This window comes from Centroberyx affinis, unplaced genomic scaffold (genome assembly GCF_046629955.1).
Source record: "Centroberyx affinis isolate AG114_WGS23_722 - 3 ecotype Tasmania unplaced genomic scaffold, CSIRO-AGI_Caff_v1 ptg001590l_1, whole genome shotgun sequence".
NCBI classification, from domain to species: Eukaryota; Metazoa; Chordata; class Actinopteri; order Beryciformes; family Berycidae; genus Centroberyx; species Centroberyx affinis.
The window spans coordinates 318,256-341,469 of record NW_027280039.1 but is presented as its reverse complement, the minus strand read 5'-3'; the positions used below and the strand labels follow the sequence as shown (position 1 = coordinate 341,469).

General features: G+C 42.0%; 1 protein-coding gene across 1 annotated transcript in view; it reads left to right on the top strand.

Annotated features, from left to right (window-relative positions):
* Positions 1 to 22,937, top strand: part of plcb1l (phospholipase C beta 1-like) — a gene marked incomplete at its 5' end in the record, with an annotated part of 116,911 nt that extends 93,974 nt beyond the window's left edge. The window contains 9 exons of the mRNA XM_071527935.1: positions 658 to 796; positions 1,175 to 1,228; positions 2,025 to 2,244; positions 3,743 to 3,911; positions 5,901 to 5,983; positions 6,113 to 6,202; positions 6,354 to 6,411; positions 6,681 to 6,767; positions 20,664 to 22,937. Of these exons, the coding sequence (XP_071384036.1) occupies positions 658 to 796; positions 1,175 to 1,228; positions 2,025 to 2,244; positions 3,743 to 3,911; positions 5,901 to 5,983; positions 6,113 to 6,202; positions 6,354 to 6,411; positions 6,681 to 6,767; positions 20,664 to 20,888 (1,125 nt within the window). The remainder of the gene's footprint in view (positions 1 to 657; positions 797 to 1,174; positions 1,229 to 2,024; positions 2,245 to 3,742; positions 3,912 to 5,900; positions 5,984 to 6,112; positions 6,203 to 6,353; positions 6,412 to 6,680; positions 6,768 to 20,663) is intronic.
* Positions 22,938 to 23,214: the final 277 nt, after the last annotated feature.

Genomic DNA, 23,214 nt, shown 5'->3' with positions numbered 1-23,214 from the left:
GTTCTGGCCGAAGTGAGATTATTTAAAATTGGATTAACTTTTCGGAGATCGCAGTTTATATTCAGTGGTTCACCTGTTGAGCCTGGACACATGAAGCCATGCTGAGAGTGGGTTACCAGAGCTATGTCTACAAAGTCTCCTGCAGGACACAGGTAACACATGACAGTTATGAAGCCAGACACTGCTGCTGGAAGAAAGCCTCGTTCTTCCAAAAAGTTAACTATTTAAGACATCCATGTATTTTTGAAATCGTATAATGGGCTTTTCTCAGGTTTCTATTTCTCAGGTTTCTATTCAAGTTTTATAAAAAGAAGATAGAAAAATATGAAAGAGAAATGTATTGTGTGTGTAGTGTGTATGGCAAGGAGATGCTGCATCTGTAATGTATTTTGTGTGTGTGTGTGTGTGTGTGTGTGTGTGTGTGTGTGTGTGTGTGTGTGTGTGTGTGTGTGTGTGTGTGTGTGTGATCTTTTGTCTGGCTGTATGTACTCTATATTGCTATTGGCAAACGCTGACAAAGCAAAGTGTGATAAAGAGTTATTGTACTTTACGTTCAAGGTTATGTATGGTATCGTTTCATCAGTTCATTTGTGTTCAGTTTGATTTTTGTAATTCTTAACAATTTTACCAATTTTGAATCTGTCATGTGACGGGCAGGTGGAGGCGGGAGGCGACGCCCCCACAGAGCCTAAGGTGGACCAGAGGGTAGCATTACCTGCAGAGAACGGGCTGAGCCACACCCCCATCATCGTCCCTAAACCCCCTTCGCTGGGCGGCCACCAGCCTCAGCCTACAGGTACTGAACTGCCAGATCCCCCCACCTTATCACAGGGACATTAGCTAACATTTTACAATGTCAGTGAAGTGCATTGTAGGTGCATTGGAAGTTGGATGTCCATTATTCTTGCATTGCCTAGCAACACTTTTTAACTACTATTAAGACTGTATTGAAAATTTCAGAATGTGTGTTTGCATGTGTCATACGCCGATTAGGTTCTGATATCCAGTAGATAGACTCTATTTCCCGCTTAGGCCCCAAACCTTGCTATCCAACCATATATCCAAAAATGCGACATCCTTAGTAACCTTTGAAATAAACAGATTTGAACCCTCTCATTCAAGTTTCAAGATGCACTGTCACAACTGGCAACTCTCTCTTGTTTTTGTGCACCAGGCTCGGTGAAACCATCTGTGAAGACTGAAGACATCATTCAGAGTGTCCTCACTGGTAAGACTTCTATCTTCTGTAACCTCAACCTTGAGCAATTTCTCTTTTATCTTCAGTTATTTTAATTTCTTCTAACAGTCTGAATTGTTCTATGTTGACAGAGACATGTTAAAGTTCAATGAATTCTACTCTTTACTTTAAATTAAGCCACTCCAACATTTACCTTACTTTCAGAAAGCCAGACTTAATGATTCTTGTTTATGTGTGAAGGAACTGATGACAGAATTTACATATTATTTCTGTTTTGGGGTTGCAAGGGAAAAGCACTAAATGTTATTACTGACAGCTGCCGTAACCTTAGAAATCTTTTTAGTACTATTTAGTGAGTTGGTAATGCACTGAGGATTAGTAATTTTGAGCATTTTTTGAAGTTGTGAGAAGTTATATTTGTTTTCTTTACCAAGAATATTGAGGTTATTTTAAGGAAATTCCAGCATAAACACTCATAGATTGTATCCTATATGAAAAACACATAATGTCCTCTTGATATAACTAGTCTCCTAAAAGAGTAATGGAAGCTATTTGTTGTTAATATTTGGCCCTTCAAAACAACTTTTAAGACTGCTGATAATCTTCACAACTAAGCAGCTGAAATCAGCTTCTCCAAGCTCAGTGCTTATATCTAAAATATTGAAATAACGCATAATATAAACTGACGTACGGTGACAATTTAGCTGGGTAAATGTAATGGAATGTGTAGCAGGCAGTTAATGGAACATATCCAATCTGTCACACATTCTTTCCCTCACTTTCCTCATCTTCTCTCTCTCTCTCCTCCACCCCCCCTCGTCTCTAGAACTGGAGGCTCAGACAGTGGAGGAGTTGAAGCAGCAGAAGGGCTTCGTTCGAGAGCAGAGGAAGCAGTACAAGGAGATGAAGGAGCTGGTGCGGAAACACCACCGCAAGACCAGCGAGCTGATCAAGGAGCACACAGCTCGCGTCTCTGAGCTGCAGAGCCAGCATCAGCGCCGGCGCTCCGCCCTGCAGAAGAGCCACAAACGAGACGGTAAGAAAAGGTAGGTAGCACTCCTCTTCTCTCCTCTTCCAACTCCCGCTCCTCCTTTTGGTTGTCTTCTCCACCGCTTTCCTCTGAACTCTTTCCTCTCTGCTCTGTCTCTCTATGAAGGAAAAATCCACCCTGAACACCCTGTAACACAGTTAAACCACAGTTACATGACATGACGTCATGTCGAGGTATTTACATTGGAGTTTGACAGCAGAAAATTTTCATTATCTAAAACATTAACGGCAAACGTCAGATTTGGCATCAGTCAATCAGAATCAAAGAGTAAAGGCTTCTTTCTAGACTCACCATTTTGCACCGATGTTCAGCAATCATACAGGGAGAAATCCATCATAGAAGAGGCAGAGATACTAGTTTCTCCACCGACAGAAGCCTCAATCAATCATAATGCTGCCACAAGATATCTCACATTTTGAGTAAGTTTGAACTAGTTTTCTTGACTAGAAAAATTTTTGCTGTCTTGCTGTTACTATCGCTATCACTCTCTCCACCTGCACGTAAAACCCACAGCTGAATGCAACAAGTTCAGGTTCATTCTCTGGGGCTTGTTGAAAGTAATTCTGGGAAATGTACGAAATCACTAAGTGAAGTAGAAGTACGTAGATGTGACAGGTTGAGGGAAAGTGGGTACACCAAAAAAGAAATTTACATCACAAAATAACTCCTGGAATGCATCTAACAGTGTAAGAGTGTCCGAGGGTGGAACTTTCCTTTGATGTCGTTGGTCTTCTCTTTCTTTCTTTCTTTCTTTCTTTCTTTTCTTTCTTTTGCCTATTTTTATACACAGTACAGCAGATCTTACACCTTAAAACACACAGTTGTATTCCTGAAGCACTAGTGCTACAGGGCAGACAGAAGGCCGGCCTGTGTGTGGAATGACAATGAGTAGATGAGAGTTGCTCTAAGCCTCAGGGACGAGTTCAGGCCCTCAGGAATCCATCCACACACTGAAGATTCAGTAAGGCACTCGGCAAAGATTACATTCCTGTCAGCCAGTAAGGAACTGAGAGGGGCACTGTACAGGAAAGATAACACATTTCAACCAAGTTACTTCAAGCGATCAGATAAGTGTCCTTCCTCTAGTTCCTAACTACTCAAAACACTAACACTAATGTTCTTAGCACCACTCCCAGGGCAAGTTTACCGCAAAAATGTAGAGAATGTACGACTGTAGGGAATAGGGATGTTCTACTTTATTAAATAGAAAAAACAGGATTCTCATGATGATTGGTGCACACTCTAATGAAGGCATGCATGTGAATATAGACAAAAATATGCACTGATTCTCATCACAGTGACACCAATGCTGTTGATTATAGCATTTCTATTTTATTTAGCCCAAGAGACATATCACACACGTTGTCAACATCCAGGTCTTGAGTGTGAAGGCATAGTAGGACCACGTTACTAAAGCAGGTAGCCTACCTTAATTTGCGGATGCTGTGTGTGTCTGTGTGCGTGTGTGTGTGTGCGTGTGTGTGTGTGTCCAGCCGGTCGGAGCACTCCCTGTCGGCTCTGGACCAGGAGCTGTCTGAGCTGGATCAGGAGTGCAGCCAGCGGCTGTCAGAACTGAAGGAGCAGCAGCAGCAACAGCTGCTCACACTGCGCCAGGAGCAATACTACAGCGAGAAATACCAGAAACGAGAACACATCAAGCAGGTACACCTACAGACACACACACACACCTTCAACACAGGTTCAGACCCCCATGTTGGCAAGCAGCCGCCCTGCTTAAGTGTCCATAAGCAAAACACTGAGGCTGAATCCCCATGTCCAGACTCACAGACTTTGAATGACGTCAGCATAGCGTGTGAGAGCTTGAAATGATATAAAAAGGAGAAACGAGACAAGCTTCATAATATCACATGACATCGCCTTGGGTACAACTGTCTCATACCATCTGTTTTCACTGATCGGATGAAAACAGATATCAAAATTGTATGCAAAACCCATTTGTCTGAGGATACAAGCAACTGTATACACAAGTGCAATACACTCAACACGCAAGATCGATACCATATTTACAATTTGCAGGTAAACTTTTTCTTGCCAACACTTACCATTCCTGGTGTGTTTACATTTTTTTGACAGTTCACCAGTTAGTTTCACCAGTTAAGTGTCCTTATGAATTATTGGCAATTCCCTCTAAAAAGTCTGCAGGTTTGCAGACTCGCTAAACGTCCGCATAGGGAGCCTCCAAAGGTTCACATCAGAGCCCTTAAGCTCTTGCTGATTTTGCAGTGAAACAGCTCTAAGCCCTTGTGGACTCAGCGGGAGTCTGTGAGGCCGTGAGACCGGACATTGAGATTCAGCTCATATCTCTGCCGGCTCCAGGGACGCTGCTCTGAAGACAGCTGAGGAGAATTCTCTACAAGGATGAATAAAATATTACTTTATCATTATTAGGTGCATACATATATGGATGGAGCTTGAGAATTTTTCAGCCCTAGTCCACAAGTCTCATTACCTGCCATCTCCATACCCTTGCTACTTGCTTGCTTTTGGCTGTCATGGCTATTTTCACACTTGTCTAGTCTGACCTTGTGTGCCCTTGTGAAAAAAAATCATTATATGTCCTTTCCTAGAGAACAAAAATGCCAGTCAGGCTGGCCACATTTCCATGCATAAAGTACATGCATATAAACATACACAGGTCCATCACACATGCACACACACAAACATAAACACACACACATGTCAAGTCAAGTTAAGTTTATTTATAGAGCACATTTCATACACAAGGCAACTCAATGTGCTTTATATTTAATAAATAGAAACATATATACAGAGATATACATACAAAAACACATAAAACACAAGGAAGCAGTGACAATTCTAGACCTAATCATAGGCTATAGTAAAAAGAAATGCTTTCAGTTTGCTTTAAAATAAATAAGATAAGATAAGATATCACTTTATTAATCCCCTTGGGGAAATTCGGGTGTTGGGGCAGATCTCAGGTCCTCTGGCAGGGCGCCACTTTCTGGGTGCGTAGGAACGAAAGCAGCTTCCCCTGCTTTAGAGCTTACCCGGGGAACGGATACACACGCGCACACACACACACACACACACACACACACACACACACACACACACACATACAGGAGCTTGCCCTGGCTTGCGTTAGACTGGATAACCTGCTGACTGTCTCTCACGTTCCCAGAGGCTCAGAAAAGCTAACAGGGAGAATCCATATTAGACCGATGAATAAATGAATGCCGCTATAAACCCCAACTCATACCCCTCTAGAATATTACAGCCATCATTTCTGCTGATTCCCAGTGCACAGCAGCCTCTGCTGTGCGGTGTGGAAAAATTAATATCTTCTGCTACCTGCACAGTAAGCGCAGCTGAGGTGTCAGAACGGGTTTATTCAAGTAAAAGACAACAAGCATAAATGAGAGCCTGTCGTTCCAAGGCAACCAAATGTGTCTCGAGTTCTTTTAGGTTGAACTGAATATTAATTGCAATATCAAGAATCAAAGACAGAAAGAAAGATGTTTCCTGTCTCGCCTGTTTTATAGATTAGGTTAATTTAAACTGACTTTTATCCTATTTTCCTCTCTTTCTCTTTCTCTTCCTCTTTCTTACTGTCTGTCTGTCTGTCTGTCTGCCTCTCTCTCTCTCTCTCTCTCTCTGTCTCTCTAGCTGGTTGAGAAGCTGACCACCATAGCAGAGGAGTGCCAAAGTGCTCAGCTCAAGAAGCTCAGAGACAGAGACATCTGTGAGAAGTAAGACTACCCTTCAACGGACAAGTGCATCATGCACCCACACACTCACACTCAAACACACACACACAATTTCAATTACAATTTTATTATCTGTATGTATTTATTATCTTTCTCTCTCCCCGTCTCAAGAGAAAAGAAGGATCTTAAAAAGAAAATGGACAAGAAAAGGCAGGAGAAGATCAACGAAGCCAAATCGAAAGACAAAAACGTGACAGAAGAGTAAGTGTCTGTACTTGAAGAAGACTAGATCTGCTTCCCAGTGGGCTTTGCTGTTATTTTTATATGACCACTAGATGTCACTAGAGTATAAAGGTTTAGTACCGCTCTGACTGGCTGCTGTGTTTGACTGTTGCTAAAATTCTCTCCACAGAGAGAAGCTGGAGATCAACAGATCGTTTGTCAATGAGGTGGTGCAGTACATCAAACGGGTAAGAGAGGCTTTGGTTTGGAGGCTGTGGTGCGATAGAGCAAACATCATCAACAATGATCCTCACTGTATAACATGGCTGTGAATGTAGCTCATCACACAAATACATTCAAAACATAATTCTAATTAGTATTCACTCCTATCTAGACACTTCTACCTACACATTTGTGGGTACATTAATATTGTGGTGGATGCTCAAAGTAAGCACTGCAACTACAAATTTATGGTGTGTGTGTGTGTGTGTGTGTGTGTGTGTGTGTGTGTGCATAGCTGGAAGACGCCCAGAGTAAAAGACAGGAGAGACTACTGGAGAAGCACAAGGACATCCGCCAGCAGATCTTGGATGAGAAGCCAAAGGTAAGAGCTTCACTAAAAGGATGTTTAATAAAGCCTAAATGTGATCCACATGGGATTCTCTCCAGTTACACTCATCAATATTTTTCATTATACTCCATCAATTTCATTATCTCCTCTCCACTCTGCCTTTTATGTTCAAGCTACTGGTCTGCTATCTAAAGGAAAGACCCAAATTGGACTAAACGAAAGCATTAAGCAGATTATTGTGGCTTCTAATTATAAAGAAGTTTCAGTTGTGTGTTTTTTTCTTCTTCTCTTTTTGTTTGCCTACATCAGAATGTGTCAACACGACTAATATCACAAGATAATTCTATATGTATGCTGGTTAAATGCAAATATTTACTGTATGTGAATAAACAGTCACATGTATTTGGAGTACACTTATCTGTATGCAAGCTAGATGTTGGGTTGTGTGTGAGTGGAGGGTGGCTCATTGTCTTGTGACATACAGCTCCATCGCTTTGTCTGCATCAGTTCCTGGTTCTGGTTACTAATGTGCTTCCTGGAAACCCAATGCAAGCTAATAACATCACGCCACTAAGCCATATATAAATGAGTGCATTTCTAAGTGGGTGTTTCAGTGTGTTTGCATGTGTGTGTGTGTGTGTGGTGTGTGTGTGGGTGTTCGTGCACGTCTGCATCTACTGTACAAGTTGCACAATTCCCATCCTTGTCATTGTGACTGTCATTGTAGGAAGGATGTACAGCTGAAGAGCAGGGTAAGACCCATCATTGCATCTGAGTGTTGGTTATTAATACAGCATCAGTGTGGCAGTATTAATATACAAGCTTTTATACACCTGGGCCACTGACTGGTAACAAGTGAATGTGCATCGCACCTCAGTAGTGGCTGAGCCCTTCTTGACATTCATAAAATATGCTACTATGCAGAATACTGTATGAAATACTGTGAAGAATACTGTATGAAATACTGTGAATATATTGGATATTTTTTTCCTGACCGACAGATAAATTAATACGGCTGGCAGCTTTCTGACACTGGCCTTTTTGTTTACAATTGAAAGGACACATTTCTGAGTGAGTCATGAAACGTAGGGAACATTATCAGAGAAAGGTGGAAATGTGCAGTGTTGTGATGTATTTCCATTGGTTGCTTAGCAACACGTGTTTTTTTGTTAAAAATAGATAGATAGATAGATAGATAGATAGATAGATAGATAGATAGATAGATAGATAGATAGACAATCAAACAAATAAATAAACATGAACAACTATCCCAAAGTTAAAAACAGAAAACAAAACTAATCTTTCATGTCATCCATATGGTAACATATAGTACATAGTATTCATAATTCAGGCTCTGTACCAATAATCCTGTACATATAATGTATCTATGTAATGTAATGTACCTTTAATCACTGAAAATCATTTGCTACATTGTTCTTTTCCATTTTACCAGTTCATTCTCCATGACTTTGTTCATCGGTGTGAGATTGCAGATCAGGGAACAGAACAAAATCTGCCTGCTTAGATGGTAGTCAATGCTCATTAATGGAGCGCAAACTGAGCAGTCCCAGGCCATAAGAACAGCAAATATAGTATGACTGCTGAAATTCAGAGGTATTCTGTGTAGCATGGCAGCATAACAGCATAACAGGGGCGGCAGAATGGCCTTGTGTGTCCCCCAGTCTGAGTGTTTGAGGTTTGATCCCACATGTGGCCATACCTGTCGAAATATCATTGAGCAAAATACTTAACCTCTACCTGCTCCTGCTGGCTGATCCTCTATCCCAACCAGAGGACAGAAAAATAATTTCCTCCTTGGGGGATTAATAAAGTATATCAAATCAAATATCAAATCAAATCAGTAGCATATTTTATTAAAGGAAAAAAAGTCTCAGCCACTACAGTAATAAAAAATAATGCATAATGTGAGGATGGTATCAACAGGCGTAATTTTACATCAATCAGAGCATCTTAGCCTTTCTACTGAAATGGAACACTACTCCCCTGCACATACTTCCCATAGCATTTCTAAGATGTCTAAAAGCATATTACTAATAATGAGCATGCAGTTTGTCATGACACCCGCTAACACACAAAGGTAGTAACTGATTTTCTCCTGACCTCTGCTTTCCTTTCCTTCCTCTCCTCTCCTGCCTCATTCGCCTCTTCTCTTCTCTTCTCTTCTCTTCTCTTCTCTTCTCTTCTCTTCTCTTCTCTTCTACTCTACTCTACTCTACTCTACTCTACTCTACTCTACTCTACTCTGCTCTACTCTACTCTACTCAACTCTCCTGTCTCTATGGCCTTGTTTCCCCCCTCTTTTCTCTCACTGCTCTGTCTTTTTATATCAGCTGAATTTGACTGCATGCCAAGCAATTGAAATATTCCTTATTTCAAAGCCATTTATGTATAATCTGTCATTTCTATGTAATGTGCATAGGGTGTGACATGTGACATTGTAGATGAGTTATTATAAAATCATATTCATAAATATATATTTTTTTATAATGAAACTGTACTGCAGCACATTACCAGTGTAATCACCACCAGAGGTCTCCCTAACTTCTGTCATCTATTTGCCAAGGCTACACTTTGATGTCGCCTTCCTCTCATGTTGTCACCCTCGCAGCCAAATGAATAGCATATTGTACATTTAGCACTTCAACAGATGAGGCACTCCTTTTCAAAGAAAGGCTTAGATCAGGACTCCTCAGGTAGAGACAGCTCCATATAATCATCCACTCTCAAAGCGACAGCTCCTTGTTCCCTTCGAAACCATTTGGAGGTGCGTGTGGGAGGTGCTGTGCAGACATGCCACCTCCTCTCCACATCCAGCCTAACACAACACGCAGGTCCCCCGTTTGTATTCCACATAGCTGCAGTGTTGTTCTGAAAAGCAGGATCGCTATGTTTCACTGTCGCACATGTTGCATTGAGCCTTTAATTGGAGTTTAAGTTCAAGTTTCAACTTTATTTCTCACAATGGGCAAGTTTCAACTTTATTTCTCACAATGGGTAATTGGTTTTGCAGCAAGTATTTCTGCAGCAAGAGTTTCAGGCAAGCAGCATCATATCAAACAAAGGCAGTAGGAATAAGGGAGTGTTGTTTTTTGGCAGTAGTGAGACTGAACTACTGGCCAGAGGGCAGTATGTTAAACACAGGATATAAGGGATGGGCACAGTTGTGTATGTCACTTAGGTTACTGAACTGTATTCCTATATCTATCTTACTATCTATCTATATATTTATCTTCACAATCTTTGCTCGAGCATTCTTCTCTCTAATAATCTTGGCATTAGAGAGCATTCTTCTCTCTAATGCCAAGATTATTATACCAACATGTAATTGAATAAATCAGCACTGAATCAGTATAAGCTCTGTAAAACAGGATCATCAGGGTCTTATCAACCTGGACCTAAGACCGTTTCCACAGACAAGAGAGATGCTGCTGTCCTCTTTTGCACATCATTTCAGTGTTGCAATCAAATTTCAACCTATTGTCATTCAAGGTGTCCAGGAACTTGTAATTGAATATAGTATCTACCACCTAATCTTTAACGATAGTACTCATAGGGGTTTGACGCCTAATCAATATACGTCAAATATGCTGTCGCATCAATTCACAAAATCACAGAATACAGGACCATGGCAAATTGCATCAGCCTGAAGTAGACTAACTATTACATAGTGGGCAGCAAACTTTACAATATCTGTTCTCATGCTAAAACTCATCTGTATGCAGAACATAGAAGAGAAGTTAGAGGACACAACTCTGGAGGATCCCACCTATAACACTGGAGTATGAACTAAAGTAACTGAAATCAACACAGAGCAGCCTGGGGTGGTTCTCACTGCCCTCCAGCTGTTTGAATATACTGTATGTTAAAGCAGGGTTGCAGTACAGTCTTGTACATCCAGCTTGGCCCTATAGGCAAACTGAAATGTGTTCAAGAACTGCTCTGTTTTGGGCCAGGAGCTGTTCCTTAACCAGCTTCTCAAATAACTCCATCGCTGAAGAAGTCAAGGCACCTGGCCTGTAGGCACTGAGAGCCTTGGGGTGTCTGTTCTTGGCAACAGGCACCACAGTAGACTGTTTCCTGGTGATGGCACCCTCGGTTAACCAACCTATGCTTGTCAAAGGGAGGGAAGTTGGGAAGTGGACAGGAGACTTTCTGAGTTCAGAGCATCCTATGCTAAAATCGTGTACTGTACATTAAACCTCGGGAAAAAGTCATTGAGATCCCGTACCAGCTGCTGGTTTGACTTTGAGCTTAACTTTACTGTTTTTTTTTTTTGCTTCTGTTCTGAAGCCCCCCAATGGTGTTCATGCTGTGCCAGGTAGACCCTAGGTTATTCCTACCAAGCTCTGTCTCAATTGTGTCCTTGTACCTCTTTTTGGCTGCCCTGATTTCATGTTTCACTTAGTTTGCACTCTACTCAACTCTGCGAGGTTCCCCTGCCTGAATGCCTATACTCTTATTGTTTAGTAGACACCCAGGGCTTACTGTTAGATAGATAGATAGATAGATAGATAGATAGATAGATAGATAGATAGATAGATAGCAATGTGAAACCCAGCTATTAACAACATAGGGAAGTTCATCAATATCAGATGACAGCAGGAACATGTCCCAGACAGTACAGTCAGTACAGTCAGTACAGGCAATACAGCACTGAGGGTTGGCCATGTTGGATATACTGCTGGAAGTTCCTCTGTGTTTTTGTCAAGGTCCAATGGTTAAAGTCCCCAAGAATGATATTTGGGGCATCAGGAGGTATTGCTTTTAATATATGTGTTGCTTGGTGAATGAGACTCATAGGCATTAGTTTCATTAGTCCTTGGATGTATGTAAACAATTGACACACAGATAAATATAGAAAGGAGATAGTATGAGTATGGAAAGACAGGGTGTAGAGAACTCCAATGGGGGCTAATGGATGAGGGCATGAGTAACCAGGACAAGGCTAATATAAAAACACTTGTGTGCCTCTAAGTCTCGTGTGTGTGTGTGTGTCTTTATGAGTCAGAGAGAGGGAGATACATACTTCTCTCTCACACAGTTCTGACCCAGTTTCTCCTCTGGGCTCAGAGCAGCCGCTAATGGACAGCTATAACCATCCCTGGTCTGTGGAGACCCTGAGATCTGTGCAGCCCGCCAGGGTTAGTGCTAAACTACAACAGTGTGTGTGTGTGTGTGTGTGTGTGTGTGTGTGTGTGTGTGTGTGTGTGTGTGTGTGTGTGTGTGTGTGTGTGTGTGTGTGTGTGTGTGTCTGTGTCTACACATGCATGTGATACACCAACCTAAAATCTAACTATCCCTACCATATCAGCAGACAACTAACATCTGCTTCAAACACATTTTGCATCGGCCTAAATGACCGTAATTACACAGCAGCGTGCTTGAATATATAGAACCACCAAACCAAGTCTATTAAATCTAAAGGGATTTGAAATGTGTTATACATACATTAATCTGAGCTCAGACTTTGCCGTTATTTAGATCCTGGGATTCTGTCTTTTAAAAAAGTGGTATGCAAGTGAGAGGACCACATATTAAATAGGAAGTGGAGAGAGAGAAAGAGAGAGGGAGAGGTTTGTCATCGCTCCCAGCATGTGCACTCAGGTGTCACTGTCCTGCTAATGGTCCAATCAAAATGCCCCCCCAGGAATTCACAGTGCCCAGCGCAGAGACCAGCACTGTTTCACCGCACTCTCAAGACCCCATACTGTCGGACCTGGCTTCCTCTCTTCTATTTCACACTTCTCTCATTAGGGTTGCGGTCATATGTCCACCTCCAATTGTTCATATATCATCATAATCTTTTTTGTCTTCTAGTATTACTAATTCTCAAAGTGTCACAAAGGCTCACCTGAGATTAACTTTGTGAGATTGAACCTTATTGCGAGGACAATTATTTGATCTATCAGTTTCATATTCTGTTCAGAGCTTCGGCTTTATGACTAAGTTGGCTGGCAACAGTGTGAGTTAGTGTCCAGCCTTCTCCTTACGGGGAGTGAGCTGAATGAGATCAGTGAACATAACCTGCGATGGCTTGATTCAAAGAGGAGTCGGTCTAAACCGAACAAAACCAGCCGTCTCTTTACGTACTCCTACATTGAATTCGTCTCCCAGACTGTTCAGGGTAATGGTCTGGTTAGGGCAAGGCTGATAGATTGTGGGATTTGTAGATCTAACCTGTTTTTTTCTTACACCATCCTAGGTCTGTTCAGGTCTGCCTTTATTGAGCTAAGAAGGGCAGATGGGATAAACAGCTAGTGAGAGGGATTCCATCTCGGTCTCTTTGAAGGTTTTAGCTATTGATTGGAGTAGACTGAAAGCCTATTAGGCCCATTGAGATTCCTCTGTAATAGTCAGTCCCTCCACACCTTTTCTTTTTTTTTTTTTTTTTCTTGGCTGTGAAAAGGCTGTGAAATAGTGATAAGGCAATATGTTCCACAACAGTGTGCGTTGGTGTATGTGTGTGTGGTGTGAATGTATGTGATTATGTGTGAAACATCGCAGATTCTCCCTTACTTAAATGAAAAAGGAAAAAAAAACTGATGGTGTCTTCCCACTGTGCAAGCCTTGAGTCAACATGGAGATAGACACACACACAACCCCACACACACACACACACACTCATTCGGTCGACAAGCAGGAGTCCTGTGCAGTCGTCATGGAAACTCGGGTCCCCCCCACCCACCTCTCATATCCTCCTCTATCCTTCATGACTCTCTGCAATCTGTTAATTTGGAACTGAAGCCTCATGACGCAATCACAGGGACGGTTACTGGAGGTGGAAGAGAGCAGGAGGAGGGAGGGAGGGAGGGACAAGGAGCAAACAGGTTGGAGGAGACATGGAGGCTGGAGTTGAGGAGGAAGGGAGCAAGAGAATGGGGCCTCCTCTCTGTCTCTCTCTCTCTCGCTCTCTCTCTCTCTCTCTCTCTCTCTCTCTCTCTCTCTCTCTCTCTTCTCTCCCTCTCTCTCTCTCTGGGTGGTGTAGGGGCAGCCACTACTTCCCTCATCACAGACTTTGATCTGCACCCTCTCTGCCTGGCAGGGTTGCATCAATAATGTACTTGTGTACACACACACACACACACACACACACACACAAACACACACACACATTACCCACAGGGAACACCCAGTGGAAACTAGAAGCAGTGAAGTGAGATCCATTGTTTGTGTGTGTGTGTGTGTGTGTGTGTGTGTGTGTGTGTGTGTGTGTGTGTGCGCACACGCACGTAACACGCTTGACTACTCTTCTGCTCTATTATGCTAGCTGCTATTTTAGCTCAATGCACGAGTGTTCATTATGGGTGCCCACACGTGCTAATGAAGCTCTCCTGGGTTACGCTCTGTCTGAGGTGCTCTCGCTCTCAAACTCTTATTGGAAACACTCCTCTCTACATAATTTTTTTTATGGTTCCTCATCTTCAGCATGAGCCAACTTTTCTTTTTTCTCAAGGTGAGAGAGAAAGGAAAGAAGAGCTGCCTGTAGGTCAGATTTTGCAGGAATTTTGCTGGATTGCTTTACTACACAAAACAGGAAGAGGGCTGCGGTTCTTCCGGCATAAATGGAAGCTAAGTTAAAGATTTCAGTTTGTCTCACAATGGTAGATGGTGGAACGAGTGAAAGGCTGATGGAAAAATAATTTCCAACATGCTTATCCTCTTCAATGAAGCAATAGAGCAAACCATTAACTGCAGGAAACACTAGGAAGCAACAGAGGGGAAGTGTGGTTTTAATTTTGAGAAACAGTAGCACTAACAATACCACTGATGTGAAATCGTCTTGATAATGGTCTTATTTGTTGGTAATTATACCAAGGTATCACGATTATATATGTTTAAAAATACTACACATAGCACTTTCAAATTTAACACATTTGAATTCAAAACACGAAGATAGAGCCAAGCATATTTCACAGCTATCCTGCCTCCTGAACCAATCCATATTGGGAAAAGGCTCATGTTGGAGGTATGCAGGAGTGTTTCTTAAATTCCTGGACCTGTCTCATAAAACAGAGAAATTATCAGAGGGGAGTCGGGAAAGGGACTGACAGAGAGAGAGAGTGAGAGAGAGAGAGAGAGAGAGAGAGAGAGAGTTGCAGGCTGTCTCTCTCTCTCTCTCTCTCTCTCTCTCTCTCTCTCTCCCTCTCTCTCTCTCTCATTATCCATGTTGTGCTTTCTCTGCATCGGGCTGCCGCAGTTCATTTTCATAGTTATGACCAATTCAGTGGAAAGAATGTAAATGAAGTAAAGCCGCTCTCTCTCTCTCTGTTGCTCTCTCCCGCTCTTTCACACACACACACACACACACTCTCCATTCCCTGCCACATTATCTCTATCTCTCACACACCCACATCACACACATACACACACACACACACACACACACACACTCACACACACACATTGCACAGCGACCCTGCTTTTTCCTCGAAAAGCCAGCCCATAATGCTGGCAGGGTGGTGACCCTGTCTCATCCCTTGGACATGGGATCTTGAATTTGGCCTAATTGGGCTGTGTTTGGATGTATATCTCAAGGACAGGACACACACACACCTACACACATGTTAATACAACGTAGGAATTCACCTCTGCTTTACCCTTTTTGATCCACTGCACAGAAGACTGCTTTCAAATTCTTTGGAGTGGTGCGAATGGATCTTCTAGCCTGCGACTGCTCCTATTCAAATGCAAGATAGGAAAACACATTTTATAAGCTGAGATACAGTTAATCTAGCTGTATAGCTAGCTTGGTGCAGGTTGAAGGCTCGTTCGGCGGCGCGGCGCTGCAGCAGGTGTTATGTCACAGCTACGGGTGTGAGGAGGCGAAAAGCGAAGAATTAATTTGGCTCTTTGGAGGCCTTCTCCGCTTCCCTCGATAGCTTCTCAAAATGAGGACAGATGGTGAAGAAGGTCACTGAGTGTTGTATTTTAAGAAAGGCAGAAATGTGTGTGCATGTGGTTTGTTGACAGATGACAGGCCTTCAGAGATGAGAGACAGATTTAAAAGCTGGCTGGCTAACTGCTGCTGGGTGGTGTCCAAACGGAAACTGGACCACACACACGCATGTGTGCGTGCATACACACAGGCGCAAACACACGCGATCTGAAGAACAAACAACCACACACACTTCAGTTCTGGCCATGTTTGTGTCATAGGTGTCATTCAATCTAAAGAGGAGTATTGCTTGCACTTGGGATTCACCCTTGCCTGGAGCTCATAGTTTTAAAGCATGACAGTTGGCCTCATTACAGTTCAAAATACTAATGCTAGCTCTTTAAGTCCCAGTTCAGAATTAATTTGACAGTATAAAATGTTTATTCCCGTAGATTTTTGAAGAGATTGGCTTGAACATTGAAAGTAAGCTTTTTACAATCATGATTCAAAATACAGATCTGTTTTACCAAAATGCTTACAAACATTACCCAGGTCAACTAAACTTTTATAGACTCTAAATACTGTACATGTGAAGCTCTTGTTAAGCTGTCACATACTGTCAGTCCCTGTTTCAATAACTCAGTTTGAGCGTGAAAAATCTTCAGTTCTTCAGTTAACCAAACCCTAAGCTTGGGGCAGCAGTATTTCAACCAGCGCTGTCATATTGCAGCTATGGACTATGGAAACCTGGGGAGTGAGTTTAACTGATCTCTACCGACGGTCATATTGTCAGAGATCTGGGAAGACCTGACAAGATTCCAGCTCCAACTGTCTCTTCTCCTCTCCATCCTTCCATCCCTCTATCCATCCTTGAGATTTTTTATTACTCAAGCTGTCCCTCCACCCCCTGGGTGAAAACAAAGTGCTGTGTTCGTCGCTCACCCCCCAACTCTAACAGACGGCCGTCGCTGTTCGCCTCTGAGCTGTTTATCACATGCACAGGACACGCACGCACACACACACACACACACACACAAACACACACAAACACACACACACATGCACGTCTTCCTGACTCCTGCCCGGTCCCCCTCACGCTCTTCCGCCCCCTGCTCCCATCTCCTTCGTATGTGCCAGGATGTCATCAGATGGGAGAAAGATGACAGTTTTAATCAGAGGGTGTTTGTGCCTTGGCGGGCGGAGTACAGGCTGCATGCACACACACACACACACACGCGCGCGCGCGCGCACGGCGGGCAGACAGTCCCTCCCCTAAGTAGGTCATGCGCAGTGCAGATCAGGGAGAGAGACGAGCTGCGGTGCATCTTTAGCCATCTGGTTGTGATGGGCTGGATGTCCGCTCTGTGAGACCCACAGAGAGAGTGAGAAAGACAGAAGGAAAGAGAGAGGGAGAGAGAGAGAGAGGCATCTTCCAGAGAAGGTGACCTTGAGACGCTGCGCTTGGTCGGGGCTTTAGCAGGCCCAGTCCCCCCACCCCCCGCCACCCCAGGTTCTGTGGTACCACTCAAAACATCAGAAAGACACAAGTCAAGAGCTCCTTCATTCCTCAAAGTAGGAGGCTAAGAGCAGACGCGCACACACACACACACACACACACACACACATACACACACACAGCGTCAAGTAGCTATTAGTATTGTCTGTCTGGTTGAGTCTGCAGTCAGTCTTAAAGCAATATTTCACTCTGGTGGGACATTTTCACTTGTTAGTGCACACCTGTACAGAAAAAACACATTAATTTCCCTCATCACGTTATAACATGTGGAGCACATAAGAATGTTATGTGCTCCACAATGTAATGTGAGGTGTCTTCACATGGGATTTTTCCACATGTGAAATTCATGTGGTTTTTCTGTAAGGGCATACCTTCATATGAGCTCATGAATAGTGGGGTCAGCAGCTGAATTGAGAATGCATGGTAAATTCATTGGGTTCCTGGAGTTGGAATTGGAATGTCACCCAGCTCAAAGGAAACAGAATTGGAATTGGAATGACAGGAAACAATTGAATTCCATTACATTCCGTGAATTTGCACTTCTAAGAGAGGATGTCTTTACTTGCTAAACATTATAAATCAAACATTATGAATGAAATAAATGAGTTAAACAAATCAAATACAGTCAATCATAATGGAATCACATGAAATTTCACTGAATTTCATTGAATTAAATTCAACTTCCTGAAATTCCAATTCAATTCCAATTCTGTTTCCTATAGGTTTTTTCAAATTCAAATTCCAGTTCCCCAGTTGAGTTTATTCATGAATTGACCCCAACCCTGGTCAGCAGTAATGACTATCACATGTCACATCTATCACACTATCTCTCTGTTAGACTATCACATCTCTCTGTAGTGATGTCTCTCATTGCTTTCATTTTTTAAATCTTGTCAAAAATTCCTAATTTTAAAATATTACACTAAAGTTAAATAATGGAATCTCTAAGACAACATGGCAGCAGACTGAGAAACTATGATATTCAGTAGTTAACTCCAGACAGTTTATGGTTTCCACAGACTTCAACAAGCATACCAGGTACCATTTATAGATAAGTGCACCCCACTTTTTCAATATATGATTCTTATCACATCTTTTTACCATTTGGGGTATAGTTCCACACAAACATATAGTGTCATAGCGCTGAAAAGCCCTTGGCTATAATGTCTACAGTAAATGTAATGTAACATCTCTCTATAATCTAATATCAATCTTCTGTATAAGAATAAATTACAGTGCTGTGAAGTACTTTCTACGATTCATGGATTCTCATTTCGCTCTGCAGTATCATCAGATGAAATTGATGTGCCATCTTAGACTGCTAAGAGGAGAGCGCATAAAAATTGGAAGGTCTCAAAGTGCAGAATGGCAGTCCTTGACCTTCATAGCATAAACCCAAGCCTCTCCTCTCCTCTCCTCTCCTCTCCTCTCCTCTCCTCTCCTCTCCTCTCCTCTCCTCTCCTCTTCCTCTCCTCCCCATAGTCCTCCAGTGTAATAAGGTCTCTGCTCATGACATCGCTCCTGAATATTTCGTATCCCCCACCCTGGGCTATAATTATCTGCTACCAGCGATGGCCACTGTCCCTAGCTCAGGTGTTGCTGGAAATTGTGGGCTTCTCTCTGCCAGCTGTGGAATTGGTTTCATTATTGCCATGATAATAGGAGGGCAGGTGAAGGTCAATTCAATTAAGATAATTCAACTTTAAGGCGAGTACTTACATGTACCTGAAGCTGTCTGCAGGAGTGGAACTGTGTCTCAAACTTTTCATAGATTTATGGCATCAGCGTTGCCGAATTTGTTTTGTTCCGAGTCGAAGTGTCCATCATACATTTTGTACTAAGATTGTTTGTGTTAGAGTTGCTCGGTGTTAGTCTAAAGTGTTCACAGTGGGCCCATTAATATTTGATAACCTGAACGAGGCTCAGTGCTGGCTCTCCGGACAAAATATCAATGGGATCCCAGATCGATCCTCTCAGAAATTTTAGATATTTTCGATCCCTCGTATTGCTGACGAGACTGTATTGAGCTGTGAGACTCTGACACCATTCATCTTAGCTGCTTTTCTTTTAATTACGGCTCTCCCGTGGGATCCAGCCGGGTAGTTAAACAGAGAAATCAGCATTACAGCAATTATTGGATCAGAATGAAATGAATACAATCTTGTCATCTGTAATCATTGGGGGCGTCTATGCCTGGGAGAAAACAGCGTCTCCTCTCTATGTCTCAGTGTGTCGGAAGGGAGGCAGTGTAGAGTACATGGATGCAGAGGGGACCCCTGCTACTTATTGAGTGAAGAATGTCATGGTTCAAGGCCGTCTCCCCCCACCCCGCCTCTCCAGTCTTTCCTTTCAGTGTCCACCGTAGGTTATCGAATAAAGCAGAAAGCAGAGAGCAGAGTTGCCGTGAAAATAATCTTTACAAAAACAACTCATGGGGAAACTCTTGCAACATCTATACCTTAGCTTCAAGGATAATTAGTGGACTAGCACTGGTAGTGAACAAACAAGATGGTAGCAAACTTAGAAGTGTGTAGAAGTAGACCTGTTAATTCAATCTATTGCAATGTGAACTAAATGTAAAACAAGCATTTGTTCAATTTTTTCGTTATATATTTTTACTCTTCCTGTATTAATTGAAAATGAGTTCTGTAGTCATACGTACCTTCCATGTGTGTTTTTGAAGTCGTGGTCTTGGATGTTAAGCTCCATGACATGTGGTTATTATCGTGTAATTGTATTATAGGGTTGGGTTCACACACAGTGACCAGGCTAGACCAGGCTTCTTATTTAGTCTTTTACTGTATATTCGGAAAATCTGAAGTCTATATAGCCATTGCATGTTTTTCTGATGCTGCCACAGCTGATTCCTCATTTTTTGACCTAAAGTTATATCTAAGTCTAGCATTTTTGTCATTTTTTTGCTTTGTGTTGGGATTCTGGTGTTAGAGACTGTGTTGACCCACTCTGGTATGAATAAAGCTTGACTGTTCTCATGTCATATGTCCCCTCTGTTTTTGTGTGTTTTATTGGTCCATGATATTATTGAGGGGACCTAAACAGTTACCTCTACGACATGTGATTGTTGTGACTGTGTTCACAAGACCAGTCTACCATCCACTTTGTCAGGTAGCCAATTTGAGTTTGTTCAATTTATTCTATTCTAATAACTTCTCTACCTGCAAAGAAATTAATTTAGCTGTTAAAATTCCAAATCCACCAGCCCCATTTGGTAACCCTTATTTATTCAGGGAAAGTCAAGTGAGCATGAACATTCAGGAATTTGACCTTCCTAAAAAGTTAGTTGCATACCTGTGACCACATCAACACATTGTGTGTAGGTTTTCTTCCTTGAAAAACTCTTCAAAACTGTTTATGAATATGCACCAAATTGATAATAACAAATACTAAACTGGAGCTTTAATCTTCTAGTTCTGTCATTTCTTTGCTCCTATGGGAATTCTAGGCTCATAGGTCAACCATGCTAACTAACACTGCTGTGTTTTCTGTCCCTCCACAGCTACAGAGCGATCTGGACCAGGAGTACCAGGACAAGTTCCGCCGGCTACCCGTGGAGATCCAAGAGTTTGTGCAGGACAGCAGCAAGGCCAAGCTTAGCGACGACGGTCTCCACGGCAACCTCTCCGTCTCCTCGACGACCGAGAAGCTCAACCACAAGGCGTCGCAGTCGGAGGACGACATGGAGGAGGGCTCGTCGGAACGAGTGTACGACACGCCCCTTTAGAGATTTAACTCCGGCCCTTTGCTTCACACTGGGACACTGATTGGTGGAGGTGTTTGTGACCACAGATCTAGGATGAGACTGCCCCAACTTTGGTCCTAATTTTAACCAATGGGAGGATTAGATCAAATCTGAGCCTGGATTGGTGAGTAGAGGTCATCTCTGCCTACCGTGCAGTCTTGTCCAGAAAACCGTTTCATGTAAATACTTTTTGTGTATTTGTATGTTATGTTGTCGTCTCTTTCGGTACGGCCACAGGATGTGTTACAAAGCACTAACTATTTGCAGGAAATAACTTACTTGAACTATTGCACAGAGAGAATACTTTCTTTTTATGTTTTTTTTTTTTTTAAATTCTCACAATATTGACTGTAGTGGTGGTCAGTCGGTCTGTGGTGCCAAGGTTTGATTTCACGGTGCACTTACAGTGGACATTGTCATTGAAGTGGAGTCAACTCGTACTGTAAACCAACCACTACACATTCAGCCTTTAAAGCTTCCATCTTTATAAAGGTTTAGATTCACCCCTATGTATTTGCACTGAAGGCTTACTACATAACTATGTAACTCTCTTACTTTAACCCAGAGGCACTGGTGGCTTGCTGGTTCTAATTTTGTTCTCACAGAACTAAGCCTATGTGTTGCTGCTATTTTGTTTTAATACCATTGGTTTTTATCATGATTTGCTTTGTATGATATTTGGCATGGTAATATTATTCAGTGTTTTACCATTTCTTTTTTTTTTTCTTTTTTTTTTAGTATTTTTCAGCTAGTTTTTAACAAGTTGGGTGTTGATTGTTTATGGGCGATTCTGCCATGGGAGGACATGAAGGGAAACTCAATTGTACAGTATCTGCATGTATTTGAACAACTGTAAATGTTACAGTAGCTCTGTAGCAGAAAAAGAGATGTTAATTCAATGTAAATCTATTTTCTTTTACAGCAAATTTAACACTGACTCTTACATTTCAAAACATTTAAACTGAACCTGCAAAACAGTGGACCCAGTGTGGCTTGACACATCACTGTGGCATAAGCCGAATGGAGTAGAAATAAGTAACACAGCCCCTTACTTAGGGTAGGAACCGACATAGCTGGCTCAAGTTAACAGGTTGCTATTGCACCCTAGGAGTGCAATCCCTCTATTCTATATCTTTGTCTCCTTGAACTAAAACTTGACATTCAAACAGAAGGAGGTGATCCTAGTTCTATAGAAGTGCACTTCCTCTGAATTTGCTCATCCTATACCTACTGGGAAATGCGTGTGTGTTTCTCTAGTACATACAGCGGTTGGCTGGGAAGGCAGGAAATATCTGGCGCTCACTGGCAATATTCACAACGTTCACTCACAACTGGTAGCTATAGTTTGAAGTTGGGAAATAGTCAAGTTATTTTTAAACCGACCCCAGACGCTCAGTTTATATCTGTAAAGAGCACCAGCGTTAATATGATCTTATGAATAACTGGACTATTCCCTCTTTAATATGTGAACTGTGTACATTGCCCATTCACTACCCACACACTGAGGAAGTGTTTTTGACTCCCTCTCTGTCCAGTGCCATTTAACTCATGGATGTGTCATTTGATATCGAATTACATTTCGATTGATTTTCCTTGAAAATAAGGTTAAAGCGAAGGATTACCTGAAGTGTAAGTACAAATTACTTTTTAAAAAGACGACAGTTCATATTGATGTGAGAGTCCTGTGCCTTTGAATAGGTTTGCCTTGTTTGATGTTGAATGTGTGAAATGCATCATTGTTTAAATTGCCATTATATTATATTATATGAAGCTGTCTGATATTGAATAGACCGTGTGCACTTTTTAGTACAGTACCACTACTGAGTAACGCTTGTGATGAGCAGTATTTGACATGTGTCTCATAAGAAACGCGAGACATCCTTCTTTTTGTCTTGAACCACTTTATTTAACAGTCGCCCTTTCATCGAATTAAGTGTATGCATTCTGGAGTTGTAAATGTGTGTATGACATAAAGGATAAAAAGTTGATAAAAGCATAGTGTAAAGGGAATTTGCCTGTAATTAAAATAAATGTGGCTATTATTGTACTTTGCTGGTGTGAACCTGTGTGTGTCTTTTGATTTGTCATTGGTCTCAATCCTGTGTTGTACTGTTATATTAATTTGTCCATCTAAACTGTGATGTCTGTGGATGTGATGTATTTTCAGCTTACCCTCGTTCATTTCAGTCTCTTTGTTTATTCTCACTTTTACCTGTTACCTCAAGGTAATGTAGCCTTAAATCTCTGACTTCTCCACACTAGGCCTGTATATTAAAACAGGGCCAGCTGTGTTCACATTTTGTTTGCA